The 25,266-nt window shown below is 44.2% G+C and overlaps 1 protein-coding gene across 3 annotated transcripts in view; it reads right to left on the reverse strand.

The window, feature by feature from the left end:
* BRWD1 (bromodomain and WD repeat domain containing 1) overlaps window positions 1–25,266 on the reverse strand; it is a 614,838-nt gene that overhangs the window by 200,473 nt on the left and 389,099 nt on the right. For 2 of the 3 annotated variants that reach the window (XM_033941455.1, XM_033941456.1), the window contains one exon: window positions 1,823–1,905. In XM_033941455.1, coding sequence (XP_033797346.1) covers window positions 1,823–1,905 — 83 coding nt within the window. Of the gene's footprint in view, window positions 1–1,822; window positions 1,906–3,161; window positions 5,307–25,266 lie in introns of those variants that run through there. The other variant, XM_033941457.1, reaches the window with a different exon arrangement.

Raw genomic sequence — 25,266 nt, forward strand, 5'->3', positions numbered from 1 at the left:
TTTTTGCCACAGTATACTGGTGAGAAGTGTGCTATGGACTGTAGATAAGAAAATCTCACCAGTAGTGGAATTGTGCTCATATGGAAGCCAATATGTACCTGAGCTTTGTTGACTCGGGAAATCTGAACTTTACGAAGCCATCCTTAACACTCTTTATGATGATTCTGGCACGTGATGATTTTTGCCTGATAGAGTGCAGTTATTTATTATATTGGGTTAGGACAGTTAAAGCACTTACAAACAGTGCAGAATACTGCAATTAGATTATTAAGCTGGGCATATATTCGTGATCACGCGACACCTTTGTATTTAAAATTCCATTGCTACCAATGGAATTTAGAATTAAATTTAAAATCCTAATGTTGGCACATAGAGCATTATTTCAGCTACAGCCTTCATATCTTTCTAACTTGGTGGTATTTTATGCCCCGCATCTATTACAATCTCTGAACAATAATAGGGTAGTCGTTCCTCACATCTCAAAGGCACATCTTGCGTCAACTAGGGATTGTGCATTCTTTTATTTAGTTCCACGGTTATGGAATAACCTGCCCATAAACTTGAGAAAAGAAGAATCCTATATAAATTTTAAAAGCACATTTTTTTCAATTGGCTTTCTCAAATTAGAATGGAGTAAGGGACTGTGATCTGTGTTTATGTAATGGTTGATTTTGTAATGGAGAATTTTATGGTTCATTGAGATTTGAGTGTTTTATTGTTTTGTCACGATTGCGGCAGGAGGGTGCCCAACCCCTCCTGCTGAAAGAACCCCCATGATCGTCGGCAGGAAGGTGCTCAATCCTTCCTGCCGGTAGACCCCCCCACCCCCAACCCAATGATCACAGCAGGAGGGTGCCCAACCCCTCCTGCCAGACCGCCCCAAAATGCCCCAACCCCCTCCCCGGACCTCCCCTTCCAACAAACCCCTCCCCCAGAACCCCCCCAGGCTTACAAGCAAGTTGGCCGGACGGGTCCTTGCACCGTCCGGCCCGCCTACGTTCAAATGAGGCGTGCCCACCCCTCTCCTCCCCAACCCACAGGAACCTAGGGCCTCATTGGCCCAGGCGCCTAAGGCCCCTCCTATGGGCACCCACCTGCCAATGATCTTCAGGGGGGCGAGGCCTACCGGCAGGAGGGGTTGCACACCTTCCTGTCGCAATCGTTGGGGGTGGGGTTTACCGGCAGAAAGGGTCGAGCACCTTCCTGCCGCAATCGTCGGGGGGGAGGGTTGGGGGTTCTACTTACAGTAAGAGTTGAGCACCTTCCTGCCGGCGATCAAAGGGGGGGTCTTTCAGCAGGAGAGATTGGGCTCCCTCCTGCCGCGATCGTCGGAGGTTCTACTAGCAGGAAGGGTTGAGCACTTTCCTGCCGGCGATTGTGGGAGGGGGGTATTTCGGCAGGAGGAGTTGGACACCCTCCTGTCTCATTCGTTTGGGGGATGGAGGGGAGACTGGCGGCCGTAGCCATGACTCCTATATTAATCACGACAGGGAGATCCCTTGCCATGATTAAGTATAGCGACTACGTCTACTTACAATATAGATCAGCATTTTACTGGCCTACATTGTTAAGCGTCTCCCCTGTACTAGGGAGATGCGTAGGGCCGCCTAAGTTCGCCTAAGTCTACCACCTAGCCTTAGGCGAGATTAGGCGAGGCTCCCGGAGGTACCTTCAGTATAGGCGGCCTGCCTGGGGAGCATTTTTTTTAGAAAACGTGCCTCCCGATTCACTGATTAGACCGCTATAGGACGCCTACAGCTGCCTACAATCGGGATGCAGTTTACAGAATCTGGGCCTTAAAGAACACAGTTTATTACTATACCTTGAGCTGTTACTTTCACTTTTCCATTCTTCCTCTTCATCAGATGAATCAGAGTTCTCACTTAGATCTGCAGTTTCATCTTCCTGCATTAAAAGAAAAATATAACAAATCTTTGCCAAATAAACAGACTATGGCCTTTTAATAAAGAGATTTGATTTCTTACTATTCATAAAATGCAAACAAAGAACTTGTTATATACCGACACAAACTGCCAATTATTTTAAAATGTTTTAAATGCAAACATTTGCTGTAATCCCCTTTGTTTATAAAAGGAATTATCAAATTATGCAGTGTGTACAGGGGGGGGGGGTACCCCAAGGATCAGCATTATCTGAACTGGTTATTTAATCTGTGCTGTGAACAAGTCCGCCCTGTGAACTTCTAAAAGCTAAGTTACTCAGCATTTCATATTCTGCTCTTTTCACTGTTTTTCAGCATTATATCTGCTTAATTTCTCTTCTCCTCCCTGTTTCTTACTTTAAAAAACCCCCCAAAAAAGCACAAAAAAATAAACCCTTCTCTTTCCTTTGTTAAATCTTATTTCCTCTTCCTCTTCATAGGACTAAGGGTAAGAATTATAGTCCCACCCATCCCAGGGACAATTGTTCATATATAGAGACCCAAATAATCAGGACTACTCAAATCAAGTCACTTCCCAACCAATCAAGATGATCTTTATTCTATGCAATCACTGCATTGCACGACACACTATTTGAAGGTTTAAAGCTTGCCCCATCTGTCTTCATCTTGCTAGTATTAAGGAGGAGCTCTACAAACTTAAACAGGAATTGAATACAATTAAAGCAGCTTCCATCACTTCACAAAATCATACCAACTTACCATCTCTACCTCAAAGAACAAAACAGCTCAGGAATAAATGGGTCACAGTAGGCTCAGGAAGACTGCGACATGTAACACAAAAACATCCACCTTCACTAATATTACCTCTAGAGAATTCCTTTGCTCCACTAGTGCACTGCGATACTCAAGAAAACAGAAGGGAGGTGGGACTGGAACCAATGAAGGTAACTCAAGAGAACAAGCGCACCCTAAGCACAAATAAAAAAGCCAAAAACAGAAAACTATTACTGTTGGGGGATTCCATCATCAGAGGCATTAACTTTGGAACACAGGGCGAGGAGACCAAAATAGTGAAATGTCTTCCAGGATTTGCACAAAACAGAATATAGAGCACAAGCACTTAAAAAAAACTAAGGTCTGATGATGAATAAAAGCCAGAAAGAGAAACAAGCCTTCAAAAAATTTGGCTGGAACTGAAGACCATAGAGGTACTTAGAAAGGAATTATCTGAAAAAAAAAAGATTACTTAGAAATTAGGCACTTTGAAGTTTATTATATGCCGTTGTGGATTGATAGTCATAACTTTAAAAAGTTTACGTGACTGAAAAAAACCCTAACAGATTTGCAATCAGGGTGGAAAACAGATGTAGAAAAATGTGGTGTTGTCAGATGATTCTGAAAATTTTTTTTTGTTGCCTTGTGTTACGTACAGAGCTCATAGTTATTCAAATGACCTGCTGAAGTAGAGACTTAAACCTCACTATATGGTCATGATGATTTACCTAGGCATCATCTTTTTTTTCCTCTCAGTTCCTCTGAGAAACAGAAAATTCTTCAGATCCAGATTGATCCTAAGGCAGAAAGCAGACAAAGCCCATACACAGGGTGGGGCTTCAGGAACACTAGACAACTCTACAAGAAAGAAGATTACAGAGGTAAGAACCTAATCTTTCTTTCTAGTGCAATGTGTCTAGTGGTCCTGAATGCCAGTGTTTAGAGTGAGCTCAGTGCAACTGCCTTTAAGACGGAGTGTTCCTGAATGTGGCACCCTTCCCAGCTGTAACGTCTACCCTAAAGAACCTGGTGAATGTATGAAGGGTAGACCATGTAGCTGCTCTACAAATCTCCATGGGCGAAACCACCCTAGTCTCTGCCCACAAGGCAGCAACTCCTCCAGTGGAATGTGCTTTCAATGCATCAGTGGTTGTTTACCACAGCCTACATGTGCAGAGGAAATGGTCATTTTAATCCATCTGGAAATTGAGGCTTTAGATGCTGGCCTCCCTTTCTTGGCCCTTTCTCTTCCAGAGATTGCTGACAACTTTGCCCAAGAAGAGGAAATACTTCTAGTAGAATGAACCCTCACAGAAATAAGGGGCTTCTTTCCAGCTGCAATATAGGCAGATGAATTAGCCATATGGATCCATTTCAAAATGGCAGCTTTTAAAGTCGGTCTGCCTTTAAGAGCAGGACCCACCAGTATGAACAGGTGGTCAGAAACCCAAAACTCATTCTTGACCTCCAAAGTACTGCAACAAAAGCCTGCGCACATCCAGCAACTGTAACACTTGGTCCTGTTCTCTCAAACCAGAGGGAATAAAAGTAGGTAGTTGGACCTCCTGGTCGATGTGGAAGCTAGAGACCACCTTCAGGAGAAAGGAGGGAGCAGTGTGCAGAAATATGCTGGAATCCATAATTCTAAGAAAAGGATCTCTGCAGAATAAAGCCTGAAGCTTGGAAACCCTGTGGGCTGAAGTTATGTCAAGTAAAATAGATTAGAAAGCCAAGCTCAGGACATGAAGATAGTTGAAAATGAATTGGTGAAGGAAAGATCTTTTATGGCAAGGAAAATGGAATCTCTTGAAAATCAATTAAGAAAAAATAACTTGAGACTTTTGGAATTTTCCTAAGTATCCTTTGATTTCTCCTTTGGAGATGGTAAGAAAATATTTTACAGAAATTCTTGCTATTCCAACGGACAATTTGCTTCAGATTGTGAAAGCTAATTACCTTCAAATGAAGAAACTTGAAGGGGTTTCTACCCCTAATGAGACTCAAGTTGACAAAGTGGTGGATATGAATTTAACAACGTTCCTGGAAAGTTCACTTGAGGTTATAACGGAAAGAAAAACCTTGCTGATAACTCTTGCTTTGGAAAGCGATAGAGAATATGTATTGCGTCTTTATTAACGGCATATAAATGATCAGTTTTGGGGTTCTAATGTGCAAATATTTCCTGACATGTCTCAGAGGTCCCAGAGGCGAAGAAAGGAATTCCTGTCATTAAGGCCAAGAGTACTAGCCCTGGGAGGAACTTTTTTGTTAAGTTACCTGTGAAATATTTTATTACATATTACAGTAACATACAGTCCAGAATGATATAGACAGAATGACTTCTCTGTTAAAGTGCTGATGGGATGTCAGATTACCCTCTGAGCTATCATACTCAATAGGGTTAATTCCTCATTCTTCCCTCAAGGCACAACTTCATTAATTCCTTGTTTTGATATTCTTATTAAATTTCATAAATATATAAAATTTAATCAATAAATATATAACTTAATTCATTAGATCATTTTAGTAGTATGAATTCATGATTTAGTATCACTACTTAGCTTTTCAGCTGTTAGTATTAATCCCCTCCACCAAGGCATTTCGCTTTCTTTGTCAAGGTACGGGGAAGCTGAAAAGACAAAAATACAACATACTACCATTAAAACAAAATTTAAAGTCCTGTTGCAAAAAACTTGCTACAGGTTCCTCTCTTACCCTCTGATCTGCGGAGGAGCAACTGGGGGCCTGGTGTCAGAACTGAGTCTTAGGAGTAAATGTTGAGAGGCTCCTCGTTGACTATGGACATCAGGATCCACCAAATTGCTGTTTGGCTGGCTGATAGGATCGCTGCTCTGAGGAGAACCCATAGTACTGACAGGAACGTCTGGAGGGGCAAATCTAGAATGCCCCGGACCTTGAGAGGCCGAGACCTGCTATCAGACAAGGACTTGGTTTTATTTAATTAATTGTTTAATTTTCTATACCATTCAGGTACTCGAGCATTTTTTCTTGTCTTGGTAGACTCACAATCTATCTAATGTACCTGGGGCAATAGAGGGGTTTAAATGACTTGCCCAGGGTCACAAGGAGTAGTGTAGGTTCAGGGTGCCTGAGACTGTAGCTCTAATCACTACACCACACTAGCTATAAGGTTGTCTAGATCTTTACTAACAATTAATTGCCTTCTAAAATGTAACTTATTCAAGGTCGGCTTAGAAGATGAGTCACCGGACCATTGCTGGATCCACAACATCCTATGCACTGAAAGAGTATGCCGAGAGCTTGCTCACCATTCTGAAGAGATCATACAAGGCATCCACCATATAATCCACACCTAAAATTAAATAGGGGGGGGGGGGGGGGGGTGAATCTTAGAGCATTACAGTGTTAGGATCATGGCATAGCTTAGAATGACAAGCTCTGGCCACAAAAGAAGCGGCCGTAGCTGTTTCAACCCGAAGGCCACAGAGTCAAAGAGCCATTTCAGGACAAAATAAATCCTACAGTCCTGTGTCCATTAGCACAACCCTCTCCATCACTACGGATAGAAGTGCTCTTGGTGACCTGTACCACCAGGGAATCCATTTCTAGGGATGCAAAACGCTGATTAAACATGACTGCCATCAGGTAGAGCTTGGACATAGCTCTAGCAACTCTCAGATGAACCTCCAGTGCTTTCCAGTTATTCGTGAGCATCTTTGCTATATCCGGATGATCAGGAAAGGATGAAGATGGTGGCTTCGTGCTATCATAAGAGAGCATTCTGCTACTGCTGCCCAACCTCCAAACTCAACTCCTGGAGGGATTCAAAAATTACACCGACCAAAGCTGAGGGCTTTAAGAACTGCCATCTCCGGATCAGACTTTCAGTCCATCAAGTCCGGCAATCCGCACACACGGAGGCCCAGCCAGGTGTACACCTGGCGTAATTTTAGTCACCCATATCCCTCTATGCCTCTCGTAAGGAGATGTTCATCTAGTTCTCTTTTAAATCCTAGAACGGTGGATTCCGCCATAACCTCCTCTGGGAAAGCAATCCAGGTGTCCACCATTCGTTGCATGAAGCAGAACTTCCTGATATTTGTCCTGGACTTGTCCCCCCTTAGCTTCAGTCCATGTCCTCTTGTCCGTGTCACATTGGACATTGTAAATAATTTTTTTTTCCTGCTCTATTTTGTCGATTCCTTTCAATATTTTGAAAGTCTCAATCATATTCCCTCGCAGTCTCCTTTTCTCAAGGGAGAACAATCCCAGTCTCTTAAGTCGTTCCTTGTATTCCAAGTTCTCCATACCTTTTATTAGCTTCTTTGCTCGTCTCTGCACCCTCTCCAGCAGTTTAATATCCTTCTTTAGGTTGGGAGACCAATGTTGGACACAGTATTTATTCCAAGTGTGGTCTGATCATTGCCCTATAAAGAGGCATTATAACTTTCTCCGATCTACTCATGATTCCTTTCTTTATCATGCCTAACATTCTATTTGCTTTCTTTGCCGCTGCCGCACATTGTGCCGATGGTTTCAGGGTCCCATCTATCAGTACATCCAGGTCCTTTTTTTGTTCGCTCTTACCCAGAGTTACACCTGACATTCTATACTCGTGTTCCTTGTTCTTTCTGCCTAAATGCATTACTTTGCACTTTTCCACATTAAACTTCATCTGCCATTTCTCCGCCCATTTCTCTAACTGGCAAATGTCACTCTGGAGTTCCTCGCTATCCTTCTGCAATCTGATTGCCCGGCATAGCTTTGTGTCATTGATGAAAATATTAAATAAGATGGGCTCAAGTACCGAGCCCTGGGGTACACCGCTAGTCACTTTCTCCCAGTCTGAGAACTTCCCATTTATGCCCACTCTCTGCTTTCTGTTCTCCAGCCATTTGCCTATCCATCTTAGTATATCTTCCTCTATTCCATGGCTTTGTAGTTTCCTGAAAAGTCTTTTATGTGGAACCTTGTCAAACGCTTTCTGGAAGTCTAAGTATATTATGTCCACCGGTTCTCCACTATCAAATTGTTTGTTCACGGTCTCAAAAAATTGAAGTAAATTCGCCAAACATGATTTCCCTTTCCTGAAGCCATGTCGTATGTATCCAAGTGCCGGACTATGCTATCTTTAATCAGTGCTTCAACCATCTTTCCAGGGACAGACGTAAGACTCACAGGTCTGCAGTTGCCCAGTTCTCCTTTTGATCTTTTTTTGAAAATTGGCGTGACGTTCGCTATCTTCCAATCATCCAGTATCTGTCCAGTTCTAATTGACAGGTTGGTAAGTTTTTTCAAAAGCTCTCCGATTTCAACCTTCAGTTCTTTTAAGCCTCTCGGGTGAATTCCAACAGGTCCAGGGGATTTGTCGCTTTTAAGATTGTCGGTCCGGTAGTATATCTGGTCCAAGTCCATTTCTACTGTGGTGAGGCTGTCCTCTATTACTCCTTTGAACACTTTCACTGCTTCTGGTATTATTGCGGTGTCCTCCTTCGTAAAGACAGACGCAAAGAAGGAATTTAGTCTGTCTGCAATTTGTTTATCCTCCTTGATGTACCCTTTTCTTCCCTGGTCATCCAGTGGTCCCACCGCCTCTTTTCAAGGTTTTTTTTTTCCTTTTACGTATCTAAAGAACGGCTTGAAATTTTTGGCCTCTTGTGCTATTTTCTCCTCATAGTCCTTTTTGGCATCCCTCACCACCTTGTGACATTTCTTCTGATCATCTTTGTGTTTGTTCCGTTTTGTGCGTTTCCATTTTTTAAAGGAGTCCTTCTTTTCTTTTATGGCTTTCTTCACCTCTCTAGTAAGCCATGCCGGTTCTCTTTTGCCTTTAGTTTTCCTTTCATTGGAAATCCGCGGAATGTAGAGATTTTGTGCTTCCATGATAGTATTTTTCCGTAGGGACCATGCCTGATTTACCGTTTTAACTTTGTCCATCTTTTTCTTGAGCCGTTGTTTCACCATGGCTCTCATGCTATTGTATCTTCCCTTTTTAAAGTTTAAGGTCTGGTTAAAGTTTTGGTATGGTTCCCTTTCCCGATGTCAAGTTTAAAGTTGATCATGTTGTGATTGCTCGTCCCCAGCGGGACCGTGACTTCTACTTCTTTTGTCAGTCCCATAATGCCATTTAGGACCAAGTCCAAGGTGGCTTTTCCTCTCGTCGGCTCTCCCACCATTTGTTCCAGGAAGCAGTCCCCTAGCGCTTCCAGGAACTTGGCCTCCTTGCCGCAGTTCAAGGTTCCCAGGTTCCAGTCTATCCCCGGGAAATTGAAATCTCCCATGATTATTACATTACCTGTCTTACATTCTTGGTTTAGTTTCCTCTATCATTTCTGAGTCTGTCTTCTCCGTCTGTCCTGGGGGTCGATAGTAAAGGCCAATTTTTGTGTCTGCACCATTGTGTCTAGGAATCTTGATCCAGAGGGACTCCAGCTTCTCTGTCCTTTCCGTTGTAGCCTCTCTAACAGTTTCTACTCCATCCTGAACATATAGGGCAATACCTTCACCTTTCTGCCCTACTCTATCTCTTCTGTATAGTTTGTATCCGTGTAGTACTGTGTCCCATTTGTTTTCATCATTCCACCATGTTTCTGTTATGCCAATGATTTCCAGTTCATCGTGTCTTGCTATTGTCTCTAATTCTCCCGTTTTGTTTCTTAGACTTCAAGCATTCGTATACATACATTTGAGTTCCCTTTATGTTACTTTCTTGGACTTTCTAAGCTTAGCAGTCTCTACTGTTTCTTTCATGGTATCCTTTTCTGCTCCTGCGTTGTCTCCCTTATTTGCTTTGTGGTTGTCCCCTCCCGTACCTGAGTAGTTGTCCGTAGTTCCTTCTTCGGGGCATCCTGTCACCCTGGCCATCGACTGGTGGTCGACTGCCGGCTTTCCCCTGTCCTTAGTTTAAAGCCTTCTCGATGGCCCTCTTCATGTTGCCTGCCAATACTCTTGCTCCTTCCTTGTTGAAGTGTAGTCCGTCCTTTCTGTAGTACTTGCTTTTTCCCCAGAACGCCGTCTAGTTGCGCACGAAGTCAATGCCTTCCTCTTCGCACCATTGTCTCATCCAGGTGTTGATCGCTTGCAATTCCCCTTGTCTCTTTCCATCTGCTCTTGGTACCGGGAGGATCTCTGAGAAAGCCACCTTCACCTCCCTGATCTTCAGTTTTCTTCCGAGTGAGCGGAGCTGGCCCTTCATCTCTTCCCTGTCATACTTCCCTCCGCTCATATCGTTGGTTCCCACATGGATAAGCACAGCAGTGTCCTCTCCCCCTGTGCTGTCTATGATCCTGGAGATCCTGTTGGTCACATCCTTCACTCTTGCTCCGGGCAGGAAGGTGACGATTCTATCCTCTTTCCCTCCTGCGGTGTGGCTGTCCACATGACGTATAATGTAGTCTCCTACGATGATCCCCATCTTCTTTATTCGGAGGGTCCTTGGGGGTTGTAAATCCATGTCCATGGTGTAGGGCTAATCTTCTTCCTCCTGCGATACGCTTGAAGTTGTTTTCAGCTCTTTGGAGGAATGTCTTTACGCATTCTCTCTCTTTCTCCTGGTGTGCGGTCGTCCCCTATCTCAGCTTCAGTCTCTTCTGAATTTGTAGGGGTGTCTTCTCTCCTCTCGTCCAGGCCATCTTCCTGGGTTGCTCGGGTACAGTTCTCCAGCCCTGGGATTTCCACATGTTGTTGGTGAGCTTCCTCGATGAATCTTTCTAGCTCCTTGACCTCTTTGTTTGCACTGAACTCCACTAGAACCTTTTCCTGTTCACAGATTCTATCTTCAAAGATGAGGAGTTCTTTTAGTTCCATCACTGTCTCCTCTAGTAGCCGGACTTGCCGTTTCAAGCTATCCAGCTCCATGCACCGATTGCAAATGTATGCCTGAGTCCCCGAAGAGAGGTAGTCATACATATTGCAGCCAGTACAGAAGACTGGAAAGCTCATCTTCTGACTTCCTTGGGCTTCCATTTCTTGCTTCCCTTTTGAGTTGTCAGAATGATTTGTTGTGAACCTGCTGTCTCTGTCGACTGGATGATTTCTGATTTCCTGTCTGCTGTCTTCCTGTTTGTTGTGAGTCTGCTGGTGTTGCTGTGTTGGTATCTGTGAGTGCTTGTTTCCCCTCTAGGTGTGTAGTATGTGAGAGTGTGTGCCCTGCTGTGTAGCTAGCTAAAACTAGGACTTGTAGCTTTTGTTCTAAGTCACTCTGCTGGGCGACCGAGTTTCCCGGCTCTTTCTTAAGGCTCCTTCGCAAATGCGAGCTTGTGTGTGTGTGTTCTCTTCTATGCTTGCTACTTGCTTATTAGCTGCTTGCTGCTTCCCTATTAGTAGTTTGACCAGTGTTGACTAATGTTGTCATGTTCTGTGTTGGTTAGTGCTGGTGTCCGCTGTGTCCTTCTTCTGCTCTCCTTTAGTGGCGTATGGTTGTGTGTTCTCTGTATCCTCTGTGTATGCCTGGTTGTGTGTTGTACCTGCTTTGTCCTCTGCGCCTGCTGTGGTCTCCTTTTGCGCCTGCTGTGGTCCCCTTCTTACACTCCTTTAAAGTGGCTCGTCCTTTCTCAAGGCCCTTTGCAAAGATGCTCTCGCTAAGGCAAGTGCCTTTGACGCTCACCTTTGACGCGCACCGAACGGCTGAGCGCCGTTGGCCCCTCCCCTTTTAAAGGGAAGCTTTGATGTCTGATGTCAGGGGTGGGCGGAGCTAACTCTCGCCAATTCCCCTAGTCTTCTGCCTCTTCTCTTCCCTTCTCAAGCTCTGAATTGCCTCCTTTTGCCTTCTAATTTCTCCCTCTGTACTGTTCTCTCCTGATTGCCTTGCCTTGCCTTGGGGTCATCCAAGTCCGGAACCTCTCCTAGATCTTCGAAATCCGTACATGTCACGACATTCCCCGTAGTGGTAGTACCTGCCTGAGTAAACAATGGCATCATCAAGTCATCTGTGTAATCAGCTAGCAAATCATTCCTGGACAGCTTGGGGAATCTGGACTTAAGATCCATGTCCTGGGAAGGAGGAACCCCGGGAGCTAGCAAGAATGCCAAAGGAGGCGCAGATGGCACCTTTTTCTTGGCCAGATAAGCCTGGAAGAGCATATTAATAAATTCTAGGGAAAACCCCTTTATCTGAACTCCTGGGAACTCTTTTTGGCACCATTGGAGGATTTTTTCACTTTTGACACCTTTGAATCGTGGCTGCGTTTCGCCAGGGCCACATGCGCACTGTGCCAGGGGGCCATTTTTGATTTTTTGGACTGACCCCCAGCTGATGAGCAGCGGAACCTCCTGAAGGAGTTGAGGGAACCTGGGCTGAAATCTCATCACCCTCCTGTGCTACAGAACACACGGAACATGGCTGCTCACCAGACAGCCATCCAACGCAAACGGGGCATGAATCTGAAGTATCCTGCCCTGAGGAATCCATCTGAATCGTTTTCTTGCAAAAATTAAACTTGTAGAGACAAAAAATAACTTTAAATTCAAATTGGGAAAATCTAAGACGTCCATTGTGGGTGCAATTTTCAGAGAAAAACAGCCTGGGAAAAGCACAAGAACATCCAAAACGCAGCAATTTTAATGGGGGGCGGGGTGGGAGGACTAGGGCTAACTCCCAAACAGCCCACAAACTACTTTTAAAGATCCCCCCCAAATTGCTGTGATAGGCTATCAGTCCTGTACTCTCTATGCCACACTGTGCTGAGAGCTGCAGTAAGGAAAGCTGAAACAGCTTAAAGGGAGATCCTCTGTCTCAACAAGCCTTGCAAACTGAACTGCTGGCCCAAGAGCCACCAATGGCCCAACAGCCAGGGACCACCGCCAACTACGCGACCTAGCGGAGGGATGCAGTCGGCTCTGATCCCACACTTGGGATTCCAGAAAGAGCTCTGACAGGGGCCAATAAAACTTCAATTTGTAGCTGACTGAAGAATATCTAAGACCCAGCATTCGGAGGTGATAGCCAACCATTCAGTCAGGAAGGCTGAAAGCCGCCCTCTGATCTGCAGAGGAGCAACTGGGGCCTGGTGTCAGAACTGGGTCTTAGGAGTAGACGTTGAGAGGCTCCCCGTTGACTGTGGACATTGGGATCCACCAAATTGCTGTTTGGCTGGCTGATAGGATCGCTGCTCTGAGGAGAACCCATAGTACTGACAGGAATGTCTGGAGGGGCAGACCTCCATAGAGCCACGCAGCCTGTGCTCAAACCCACTAACGGACGAACATGAAATGAACCAGCTCCCAAGGGAATGGTCCCTGAGCCCCGATCTGAAGATGCAGGCTGTCCAGGAGGTACAATGCAAGACAGCCAATCCTCTGGAAACAGACTTTATCCACAAAGTCTGCAATCTCCCACAGCCAGAGCTGTTCTCGCTGAGAACCTCAACATGAAGACATGAAACGCATAAAAATACTGAGCAGAAGAAAAATTAAACACGAGCAGAAAAGACTAGTTCTTACTGTCTCGCATGTAGGAAATCAACTGGAGGCCTGAGGGCAATACTGAGGTAAGAGGGGAGGGTCTGAAAAAAAAAATATGTAAATAATGCATCCTACAAGCAGTCTCGCAACATGGGATGCATAATGTACTTGTCCAGGAATAGAGCGGGATTGTACAAGAGATATGCATTCTTGCTCCTGTTCCATATTGCCGCACACAGGACACAGGCTGTAGAAGTCCGTCCGGTATCGGCTTCACTGCTGGGCCTGCCATTTTGCACACACCTTCTTATTATGAATGAAGTTATAGCTCTTGTTCTGTAGAGTTGTGTGTCATAACTATCTTCTTTTTATTCAGGGATCCTTTGTGTCTATCCCATGCATTTTTGAACTCCCATGCACTGCAAATTCCAACTGTAAGCAACCTTAAGGGCAGGGGGTCTATGGCCATTGGGATCACCTTATAAAGGATAACAAAGGTAGAATACTTCACACAAGACAAGGTGGGTGATCCTGTGGGTGAAATCCAACAATGTAAAATTACCTGGATGTGACCCAAGCAAGGCCTAAAATGAACTAACAAAAAACAAAAAAAACAAAACCAAACAACCACCCCACAAAAACTTGAAAGGCAGCTAGCAAAACCCATCTAAGGACAACTAACAGAAAAGCTACAAGATGTACAAAGGAATAAATATTCCAAACACTCAGGGGGGGGGGAGAAAGCTGACAACATAATGCAACAAATATCCATTTGGCTCACTGGAAGATGAAGGACTAAGTGGGGATGGGGTAGGGTCAAACAAGACAATGTCAGGGAGGAAAAGGCACAGTGAGGCAATCTCAAAAACTCTGGAACATGCTGGAGAAAACTTCCCACTTAGGTTCCAACTGATGATGGCATCCATGTGTAAGGGTTCAATTATCTTACTAGACCCTTAGAGAACTTTGTTTTAGTGATTATCATCCATGTACAATAAAAGACTGATTTAATTTGTTTTAATTTTAACATTTATATGCCAGTTAAGCAAGAAGTTTTAAGTGGAGAACAGAAAGGGAATAGAAGGGATGATGGGAAACAGTGATCACAATATGATCCGCTTCGACCTGGATGCAGGAGCGAAGCGTCAATCCAGAACGACGGCCATGGCACTGAACTTCTAAAAAGGGAATTCCGAAGGGATGAGACTCATGGTGGGGAAGAAGATTAAGAAGAGGATAAGCACTGTAAAAACGCTAGAGCAAGCATGGCCCCTTTTTAAGGATACAGTCACCAAGGCGCAAAATCTATATACAGTGTTCCCCCAGTCATTCGCGGTCGGCGGTTTGCGGTCTCGGTCATTCATAGTATTTTCTGACCATGAACCGGCAACAAGGAGAGGGAAGCGGGAGAGGCAGGAGAGAGCAGTACTTTTAAAACCAACTCCGGGGGACCAGGGCAGGACTGGAGAGAAAGGGCTAGTTGGGAATAGGTGGGGGTGAAGAGCGGCGGAAGCTTTAAATAAGTGGCCTCTGTACCTGCTTCACTTAGGCTGCAGCCTTCAGTCCCGGAGAGCAGAGCGGGCAGAGCTGATCCCAGAGAGCAGAACAAGCAGAGCCATGGCGGCAGAAAAAGGAAGAATGAACAGTCTGAGAAGAGCGTGCATTTTAAAATTACATTCGGCGGCAATAGTGGCTCGTGATGGCTGAACTCTGCTGGAGAGCAGAGCACCTTTGCATCTAGCAGTGTCCCGCTAGCAGCGTGCGGCAGCACTGGGGCTAGTGAGCAGGCACAAAGAGCGGATCGCCAAATGACCAACAGCGCTGGACCCAACGGACTAAAAAAAAATACGGGAAGCGTGTCAAAGCAGTCTCCCCCCATGAAAACCGTATACGTGGTTTTTCAAGATTCACGGGGGTTCCTGGAACGGAACCCCCACGAATATCAGGGGGAGTACTGTATACCGCGTATCAACAAAGGATCCAAGAAAAAAAGAACAAAGAACCAGCGTGGCTCACTGTAGAGGTGAAGGAAGTGATCAGAGACATGAAAATTTCATTTAAGTAATAGAAAAGGTAAAAAATGGACAAAATCTGGAATAAGCACATACAATACAGGTGCTATAAGGCGGTAAAAGGGGCCAAAAGAGACTACAAGGAAAAAATAGCCAATGAGGCGAAAAACTTCAAGCTGTTCTTTCGCTCTATTAAGGGGAAACAACCCAAGAAGGAAGCGGTGGGACCATTCGATGACCATGGAGTAAAGGGAGTGTGAAAGGAGGACAAAGCCATCGGTGACAAACTGAACACATTTTTTGCGTCTGTATTTACCGAAGAGAATATACACAACATACCGGAACCCATCAGGCAATATGCTGGAAACGAAGATGGGAAACTGACAGGGTTGACGGTCAGTCTAGAAGAGGTATGCAGGCAGATTGATAGGCTTAAAAGCGATAAATCCCCGGGACCGTACGGCATCCATCCGAGGGTCATCAAGGAACTGAAAGGGACTATAGCTGAACTACTTCAACTAATAGCCAATCTGTTGATCAAATCGGGAAAGATTCCAGAAGACTGGAAGATGGCGAATGTTACGCCGATCTTCAAAAAAGGTTCGAGGGGAGATCTTGTAAACTACAGACCGGTGAGTCTGACCTTGGTACAGGGAAAGATGGTAGAGGTGCTGATAAAGGATCGCATCATTGATCACCTTGATGGACACGATCGATGAGGACCAGCCAGCACTGCTTCAGCAAAGGTAGATCCTGTTTAACGAACTTGCTGCACTTCTTCAAGGAAGTAAACAGGGAGATAGACAAGGGTGACCCGGTCGACAATGTATAACTGGATTTTCAGAAGGCGTTCGACAAGGCTCCGCATGAACGACTACTTCAGAAAATTGCGAGCCATGGAATCAAGGGTGAAATACTCACGTGCATTAAAAATCTGGCTGGAGGATAGGAAGCAGACAGTTGGGGATAAATGGACAATATTCGAATTGGAAGAGCATCACCAGTGGGGTGCTGCAGAGCTTGGTGCTTGGACCTTGGCGTGACGAGTGAGGTGATTAAATTTGCGGACGATACGAAATTATTCAGAGTAGTGAAGACACAGGGGCATTGTGAAGATCTGCAACCTTGACGGACACAGGCTGATGAGGACCAGTCAGCACGGTTTTAGCAAAGGCAGATCGTGTTTGACGAACTTGCTGCACTTCTTTGAGGGAGTAAACAGGCAGATAGACAAGGGAGATCTGGTCGACATTGTATATCTGGATTTTCAGAAGGCGTTCGACAAGGTTCTGCATGAACGACTACTTCGGAAAATTGCAAGCCATGGAAATGAGGGTGAAATACTTATGTGGATTAAAAACTGGCTGGAGCATAGGAAACAGAGTGTGGGGGTAAATGGACAATACTCGGACTGGAAGAGCGTCACCAGTGGGGTGCCGCAGGGCTCGGTGCTTGGACCCATGCTCTTTAACATCTTTATAAATGATCTGGACATAGGTACGATGAGCGAGGTGATTAAATTTGCGGATGATACGAAATTATTCAGAGTAGTAAAGACGCAGGGGGATTGCGAAGATCTGCAACGTGACATAATCAAGCTCGAGGAATGGGCATCGACATGGCAGATGAGGTTCAACGTGGATAAGTGTAAAGTGATGCATGTCGGTAACAAAAATCTCATGCACGAATACAGGATGTCCGGGGCGGTATTTGGAGAGACCTCCCAGGAAAGGGACTTGGGAGTTCTGATCGACAAGTCGATGAAGCCATCCACACAATGTGCGGAGGCAGCAAAAAGGGCAAACAGAATGCTAGAAATGATAAAGAAGGTGATCACGAACAGATCAGAGAAGGTTATCATGCCGCTGTACCGGGCCATGGTACGCCCTCACCTGGAGTACTGCGTCCAGCACTGGTCACTGTACATGAAGGAGGACACGGTACTACTTGAAAGGGTCCAGAGAAGAGCGACTAAGATGGTTAAGGAGCTGGAGGAGCTGCCGTACAGCGAAAGATTAGAGAAATTGGGCCTCTTCTCCCTTGAACAGAGGAGATTGAGAGGGGACATGATCGAAACTGCGGTATATAAACTTAAGGTTTAGATTAGATTAGATTAGAAACATTCAAGGTACTGAAGGGGATAGACTTAGTAGATAAGGACAGGTTGTTCACCCTCTCCAAGGTAGGGAGAACAAGAGGGCACTCTCTAAAGTTGAAAGGGGATAGATTCCATACAAACGTAAGGAAGTTCTTCTTCACCCAGAGTAGTAGAAAGCTGGAATGCTCTTCCAGAGGCTGTTATAGGGGAAAACACCCTCCAAGGATTCAAGACAAAGTTAAGACAAGTTTCTGCTGAACAACAACATGCGCTGGTAGGGCTAGTCTCAGTTAGGGTGCTGGGCTTAGACCAGAAGGCCGCCGCGTGAGCGGACTGCTGGGCATGATGGACCACTGGTCTGACTCAGCAATGGCAATTCTTATGTTCTTATGTGACTTAATCAAGCTCGAGAAATGGGCAGTGACATGGCAAATGAAGTTCAACGTGGATAAGTGTAAAGTGATGCATGTTGGTAACAAAAATCTCATGCACGAATACAGGTTGTCCAGGCGGTACTTGGAGAGACCTCCCAGGAAAGAGACTTTAGAGTTCTGATCGACAAGTCAATGAAGCTGCCTGTGGAATGTGCGGCAGCGGATAAAAGGGCAAACAGAATGCTACGAATGATTAAGAAGGGGATCACAAACAGATTGGAGAAGGTTATCATGCCGCAGTACCGGGCCATGGTGCGCCCTCACCTGGAGTACTGTGTCCAGCATTGGTCGCCATACATGAAGAAGGACACGGTACTACTCGAAAGGGTCCAGAAAAGAATGACTAAAATGGTTAAGGGGCTGGAGGAGATGCTGTACAGTGAGATTGGAGAATCTGGGCCTCTTCTCCCTTGAAAAGAGGAGACTGAGAGGGGACATGATCGAAACATTCAAAATACTGATGGGAATAGACTTAGTAGATAAAGAAGGTTGTTCATCTTCTCCAAGGTAGGGAGAACGAGAAGGCACTCTCTAAAGTTAAAAGGGGATAGATTCCGTACAAACGTAAGGAAGTTCTTCTTCACCCAGAGAGTGGTAGAAAACTGGAATGCTCTTCTGGAGTCTGTTATAGGGGAAAACACCCTCCAGGGATTCAAGACAAAGTTGGACAAGTTTCTGCTAAACCGGAACGTGTGCAGGTGAGGCTGGAATCATTTAGAGCGCTGGTCTTTGACCAAAGGGCCGCCGTGTGAGCGGACTGTTTGGCATGAGGGACCATTGGTCTGACCCAGTAGCGGCAATTCTTATGTTCTTATGAATACATACAAATACCAAATTGTAATATAATAATCTTAATATCAAAAATTTATCTGATGATAAAAGGATTATTTTAAGATAGAGCAAAAGCTGCATCATAAATTGGTGGAAGTGAATCTAGATGTGCATGGCCTTTGTCACATGATTGTTCATTTAGTCAAAAAGCTATACTTTTACCCCTGGATTCTATATAGGTCACCCAGAGTTGGACATAGAGCCCTGATGTGCGTGTAAACCAAGTAGTCAACTGAATGCTAAATACCAATTATTTAGGCTCAATGGAGTTAATGGGCATTTAATTGGCACTAATTTGGATTTACACAAGCATCTACCTACGTGCTAATTCTATAATGCTGCATGCCCAAAGTGTCTCATGTGTAACCCGAAGGGGCATGGGCAGGTTAGAGGCTTCACAAATATTTAAGCAGTGTTACAGAATACAAGAGTTATGCGTCCAACTTGAGTATCAGATTTTAGCGGACATAAGCCCTTGTGCCCAAAGATGGTTGTGGGAATCCATTCTAAGAACTATTCTATAAAGGGTGCTTACCTGATTTTTCCTAGTGCCTAAATTTAAGTGCCTTTTACTGATTCTGATCTTTAGCTCTTATAGGGCTTCTCACAAAGTTTTTGTTTTTTTACACCTATAGCAAGCAAAATATAAATGCTTAGAGATAGGTGATATCTAACTGCACCAAGTACAGCAGAAAAATTAACAAGATTCTAAAGATTATAAGAGTTTTTGAGCATATCCCACTGTGCATGTGCAGGAGTTTCCCTTGCTGCCATTGCATGGTATCATTCCAGTTTTACCCCATGCTTATAGTAATCAGAATAAAAGAAAATCCAGTTATTACCGTATATACTCGAATATAAAATGAGGTAACCTCCCCCCCCCCCAAAAAAAAAAAAAAAAAAAAAAAAAAATTGGACTCGAATATAAACCGAGGTTAGAAATCTGGGTACATGAGTGTCATTTGTCAGGGATCATGCCATAAGTAATCACTAATTTTTCAGTTGGGGCTGTTTCAAGTCCAAAAAAACTGAAGGAGAGCAAATATTTTCTGACTTGGGGCCTCAACACCAACAAGTTTCTGGATTTCTGTCCCCACCAGAACACCTGGGCTCAGTCAAACAGGCAGAAAACAGAAAAAAAAAATATTTTCAAATGCCAGACTCTGCACACAGTACATTACAAGAGAACTAAAAAGAAAATAATTTCTTCCTGAACAGTCCAAAATATAAAAACAACATGTACATTTTCTACATCCTTCTTTGACACTGATTTTCATGTTCAGTTTTCTTTCATTTTACTGCTTCCTTTTCACCATCTCTTTCCCTTCCCTCCGTCCATGTGTCCCATCTCTTCCCTCCTCTTCCACTTTTCTATCCTTGTGCCCCTTTCCTCCATCCATATGCCATCATCTCCCCTTCCTCTCCCCTCCATCCATGTGCCCCCGTTCCTCTTCTCTCTGTCCCCTCCTGCCCATTAGCAGCAGCAGTCTTTACAGCTGGCTGCTCTTGCCAGCATCGGGCCTTCTTCTCTGCAGGTCCTGCCTTCACAAAAACAGGAAGTAGGCAGGACTAGCAGAGAGGAAAGCCCGACACTGGCGAGAGCAGCCAGTAATGAAGGCTGCTGGCCGCTGCAGGGAAGAAGATCGTGAGCATTCCTATGGGCTGCACCCCCCCCCCCCCCGAACTGTGACTGCTCTTCTTACCTCCTCCATAGTGGGTCCCGATTCCAGACTTGCCTCTTTTGATCTTTTTTTAAAGTTTTCCCCACCACCTCTCCTCTGGCTTCGGCGGCGTCGACTTAACACGCAGTACACAGTGTCTGCGCATGAGATGGGCGGGACAAGGGGAAAAAGGACAAGAAGAGTAGAGGATCTAACTTCATGCACAGCACACGCCAATCAGGTGATTTGGTGTATGCTGTGCGTGTCTCCGCTTAGTTGACATGATGCTGATCTTTAATTTTCGGGTTGCTGGCTGCCGCCGCACCCAACCCCCCTTCCCCAAATGGCAAAACCCAGACAAAGAGAATAAAAAGAAAAATATGCCTAGACGTTCTGACCAAGTGCCAGAAAGAGGACATGTGCCTGTCATCAGAGGGGGTAGAGGATAACAGTGCCGGTCATCGAATGAAGGGGTGGTGGAAGATAACAGCATTGCTCACCGGGTGGGGAGAGGAGGAAAAAAGCACCATTATTGGAAGGCAACTCAAATATAAACCGAGACCCCCATTTTTGGGCCCAAAAATCTCAGTTTATATTCGAGTATATATGGTAAGATATGGAGTTAATATTGTAAGTACTTATCTTGCTGTCCTCTGAAAACACCTATTACAGGTAAGTCAGTGGTCCCAACCTCTTCTGGGAAAACCTCACAGCCAGACAGTTTTTCAGAATATCCACAATCATCTTAAAGCACTGGAAGGATGTATCAATGATAGAATATATAACCTGGTGGAATACTGTTTGTATAACTGCTAAATTTGAATGTGTTGCTGTAGAAAGATTAAATGCGTTAAATAAATTTAATAAAATATGGGAGCCATTAGAACATTAAAGTCATGCGCCTCTTAAACCATGATGATTTGTTTGAACAAGGTGTACATCCATTCCGTCTTGTTGTATTTATGATAATATTAATGAGTAAATGTTAATTGTTGTTTGTAATGTTTCTTCTTTCTCTCTTTTATATATACATGACTCATAAGGTATTATTCTGTATTTTGTGCAAATACTAATAATAAATATTGAACTAAAAAAAAAAAAAATGAAATATCCACAATGAATATTCATGATTAGATTTGCGTGCAATGTCTTAACTACATGCAGATCTAGCTCATAAATTTCACTGTTGCTATCCTGAAGACTTGACTGGCTAGGGTTTCCCCAGGACATATTTGGGAACCACTGAGGTAAGCAATCATTCTCTTTAAGAACAAGCAGGATAGAGTTCTTCAAGTACCTTAGCAACAGTTTGTTTATTTGCCTTTAACAACTACAATAAAAAAAAGTTGAGAAAAAAATGGCATTAGGCACCAACTTGTTTTCACAAGCAACAAGATTTTGGTGATATTTTTGCTTTGTTTTTTTGGGGGGGAGGCAAGTTTGGGACTTTATTTTTGGGTTGTTTTTTTTTTCCCTTCAAGTAAGCCACATGAAAATAAAGGTAAGGGACCAGGAGTGGGGGAAGGGAGGGAAGGTAAGCTGGATTTTATGGCTGAAAGATTGCCCATAGGATAGTAGCTAATTTGTTATCACTTTGGTAATTTCTATCCAAAATAAAGTAAGAACATAAGAATTTCCGTTGCTGGGTCAGACCAATTGTCCATCGTGCCCAGCAGTCCGCTCACGCGGCAGCTCTTAGGTCATAGACCAGTGCCCAATTTGAGTCTAGCCTTATCTGCGTACGTTCTGGTTCAGAAGGAACTTGTCTAACCTTGTCTTGAATCCCTGGAGGGTGCTGTCCGCTATAACAGCCTCTGGAAGAGTGTTCCAGATTTCTACCATTCTCTGGGTGAAGAACTTCCTTACGTTTATACGGAATCTATCCTTTTTTAACTTTAGTGAGTGCCCTCTCGTTCTCTCTACCTTGGAGAGGGTGAACAATCTCTTTCTCTAAGTCTATTCCCTTCATTATCTTGAGTGTTTCGATCATGTCCCCTCTCAGTCTCCTCTTTTCAAGGGAGAAGAGGCCCAGTTTCTCTAATTTCTCAATGTACGGCAACTCCTCAAGCCCCTTAACCATTTTTGTCGCTCTTCTCCAGACCCTTTCAAGTTGTACTGTGTCCTTTTTCATGTACAGCGACCAGCGTTGGATGCAGTATTCCAGGTGGGGGTGCACCATGGTCCAGAACAGTGGCATGATAACCTTTTCCGATCTGTTTGTGATCCCCTTCTTAATCATTCCTAACATTCTGTTCACCTGTTTCACCACCACCGCGCATCGAGCAGACGTCTTCATTGACTTGTCTACAAGTACTCCCAAGACTCTTCCTGGGGGGTCTCTCCGAGTACTGCACCAGACATCCTGTATTCGTGTATAAGATTTTTGTTATCGACATGCATCATCTTGCACTTATCCACATTGAACCTCATTTGCCATTTTGCAGCCCATTCCTCGTGCGTGTTTATGTCTCGTAGGTCTTCGCAATCCTTGTGTCCTCACTACTCTGAATAACTTTGTATCATCTGCAAATTTAATCACCTCGCTCGCCGTGCCAATTTCCAGGTTGTTTATAAATATGTTGAAGAACATGGGCCCGAGCACCGAACCCTGTGGCACTCCACTTGTGACGCTTTTCCAGTCCAAATATTGTCCATTTACCCCACTCTCTTTTTCCTATCTACTAACCAATTTTTAATCCACCCTTGATTCCATAGCTTGCAATGTTCGAAGTAGTCGTTCATTCGGGACCTTGTCAAACGCCTTCTGAAAATCCAGATATACAATATCGACCGGGTCAAAGGAAGTCTTCCTTTCTAAATAACTACACATACTCATTCTAACTCATCTGCTGACAGGGTAGAGAATGATTGATGGAGGGGAGGAAAATTTTAAGCTGCAAAGAAATAAAGGAAAAGTTTTAAAAAAAATGAATTGGGGGTCTGTACACTGAAACAAGAAGTAATTTGGGCAGATGAGATGAGGTACTACTATCTAATGTCTCCATATGGAAGATGGAGAATCAATAGAAATGGGGTTATGGTATCCAATTTATTTTTTATTTTAGTATTTATATACCATTTATAGCTAAGTGGTTTACATTTAGGTACTCAAGTATTACTTACTCTCTATCTGTCCTGGTGGGCTCATAATAACTTACCTGGGGCAATGGAGTGTAAAGTGACTTGCCCAAAGTCTCAAGGACCAGCACTGGACTCAAATCTGCAACCTCAGGGTACCGAGGCTGCAGCCCTAACCATTAGGCCAGTGTTTTTCAACCGCTGTTCCGCGGCACACTAGTGTGCCGCGAGATGTTGCCTGGTGTGCCGCAGGGCCCGGAGCTGACAGGGGGCCCGAGGCAGGGGCGCCAGTAGCTCGCCAAGGCAAAGTGAGTCGATCACCCAGGACTCACTTTGTCTTGGCGATCTAATCTATCGAGCCGATAAGTCTTCTTCTCCCCGACGTCAATTCTGTAGTTGGAGAGGAAGTTCGGGCCAGCCAATCGCTGCCTGGCTGGGCGGAACTTCCTCTCCGATTGCACAATTGACGTCAGGGAGAGCATGCGTCCGCGTCGGCTTTGGGGCCTGTTATCCATTGGTGGGTCCTGTTCCCCGATGGCAGCGGCAGTGGCAGTGGCTTGGGGAACGGCAGGGAGAAAGAAAGAAAGGGGGCAGGCAGGGAAACGGAAGGAAAGAAGAGAAACAGAAAAAAAGAAAGAAAGGTCAGGGAGAGAGGAAGAAAAAGTTGGGGGAGGGAATGAGGTGTGGAGGAGAGAAAGCATACAGGCTGATAGAAGGGAAGAAAGATTGGATGCACAGTCAGAAGAAGAAAGTGCAACCAGAAATCACCAGACAAGGTAGGAAAAATGATTTGATTTTAAATTTAGCAAAGTGGAGGCAGTATTACCACAGTTTTCAAAGGAATTTGCCCAAATAACTTAATAGTTAACTGGGTAAATTCCCAGAGATGAAAACTTCCCTTCACTTACTATGCACAGTTCTGAATTTATATCTGCTGTCTATATTTTACAATATGGTCCCCTTTTACTAAACCGCAATAGTGGTTTTTAGCGCAGGGAGCCTATGAGCGTCAAGAGCAGCGCTGGACATTCAGCGAGCTCCCTGCGCTAAAAACTGCTATTGTGGTTTAATAAAAAGGATGGAGGGTATATTTGTCTATTTTTGTATGCTATAAAAACCAAATACAGAGAGAGACTGAGAGCTGTTGACGAAGAGCTACGTGTGTGTCTTTCTTCGATTCCAGCCAGAATATCAGCTTTGTGTTCAGCCAAACAGGCCCAGGTTTCGCACTGAATAAAGTATTTTATAATTTTTATAATTTTTATTTCGTAATAAAGTAATTATAAAATACTTTCTTTGTGTTTATTTGATTCCTATTCAAGAGAATTACTTTATATATAGTCAATATAAGCAGAGAGTTAAATTTTTTAACATTTTCTAATGGTGGTGTGCCTCGTGATTTTTTTCATGAAACAAGTGTGCCTTTGCCCAAAAAAGGTTGAAAAACACTGCATTAGGCCACTCCTGCACTCTCTTATAGCCTAAGTGGTTTTACATTCAGGTATTCAAGTATTTCTTATAAGAGATTAAGATGTAGCATCAGTGGCGTACCTAGGGTATGTGGCACCCGGGGCCCATCATTTTTTGACACCCCCCCCCCCCCCCCCTCATGTAAAATTTTTTTTTTTTTTTTTGCAATAACCATGAAATGGAATAAATGGTCAGAATAGAAACAGGCAGTGAAAATTTTCTTTTTTTTTTTTTTTTTTTTTTTTCAAAGTATTTTTATTGAGAATGGCAAAAGGTCCAGACAAGCAACCATGGTCTGTACAGAAACTTATACATTATCAAAAAGAACACAGAATGAGAGTAACAGCAACAACAAGCATGAACAAGCCTCTCCCAAGAGAAAATTGCCAATGAGAGGCATAGCAATACACAACAAAAGGCCAAAACTTGGGGCAAGCAAACAAATCCCACCCCAGAACCCACAAGAATAATAAGCCGGACTAGACCCTCAGCCATATTTTATAATGAAAAAAACCCCCACAAGCAACAACACCCAGACCGCTCACCAGACACACCAATCCGCACAACAAGCACCCAAGAAACACCCAGCCACCACCCAGACAAAACTACCAGACACACCTAC

Source organism: Geotrypetes seraphini, chromosome 4 (assembly GCF_902459505.1).
Source record: "Geotrypetes seraphini chromosome 4, aGeoSer1.1, whole genome shotgun sequence".
NCBI classification, from domain to species: domain Eukaryota; kingdom Metazoa; phylum Chordata; class Amphibia; order Gymnophiona; family Dermophiidae; genus Geotrypetes; species Geotrypetes seraphini.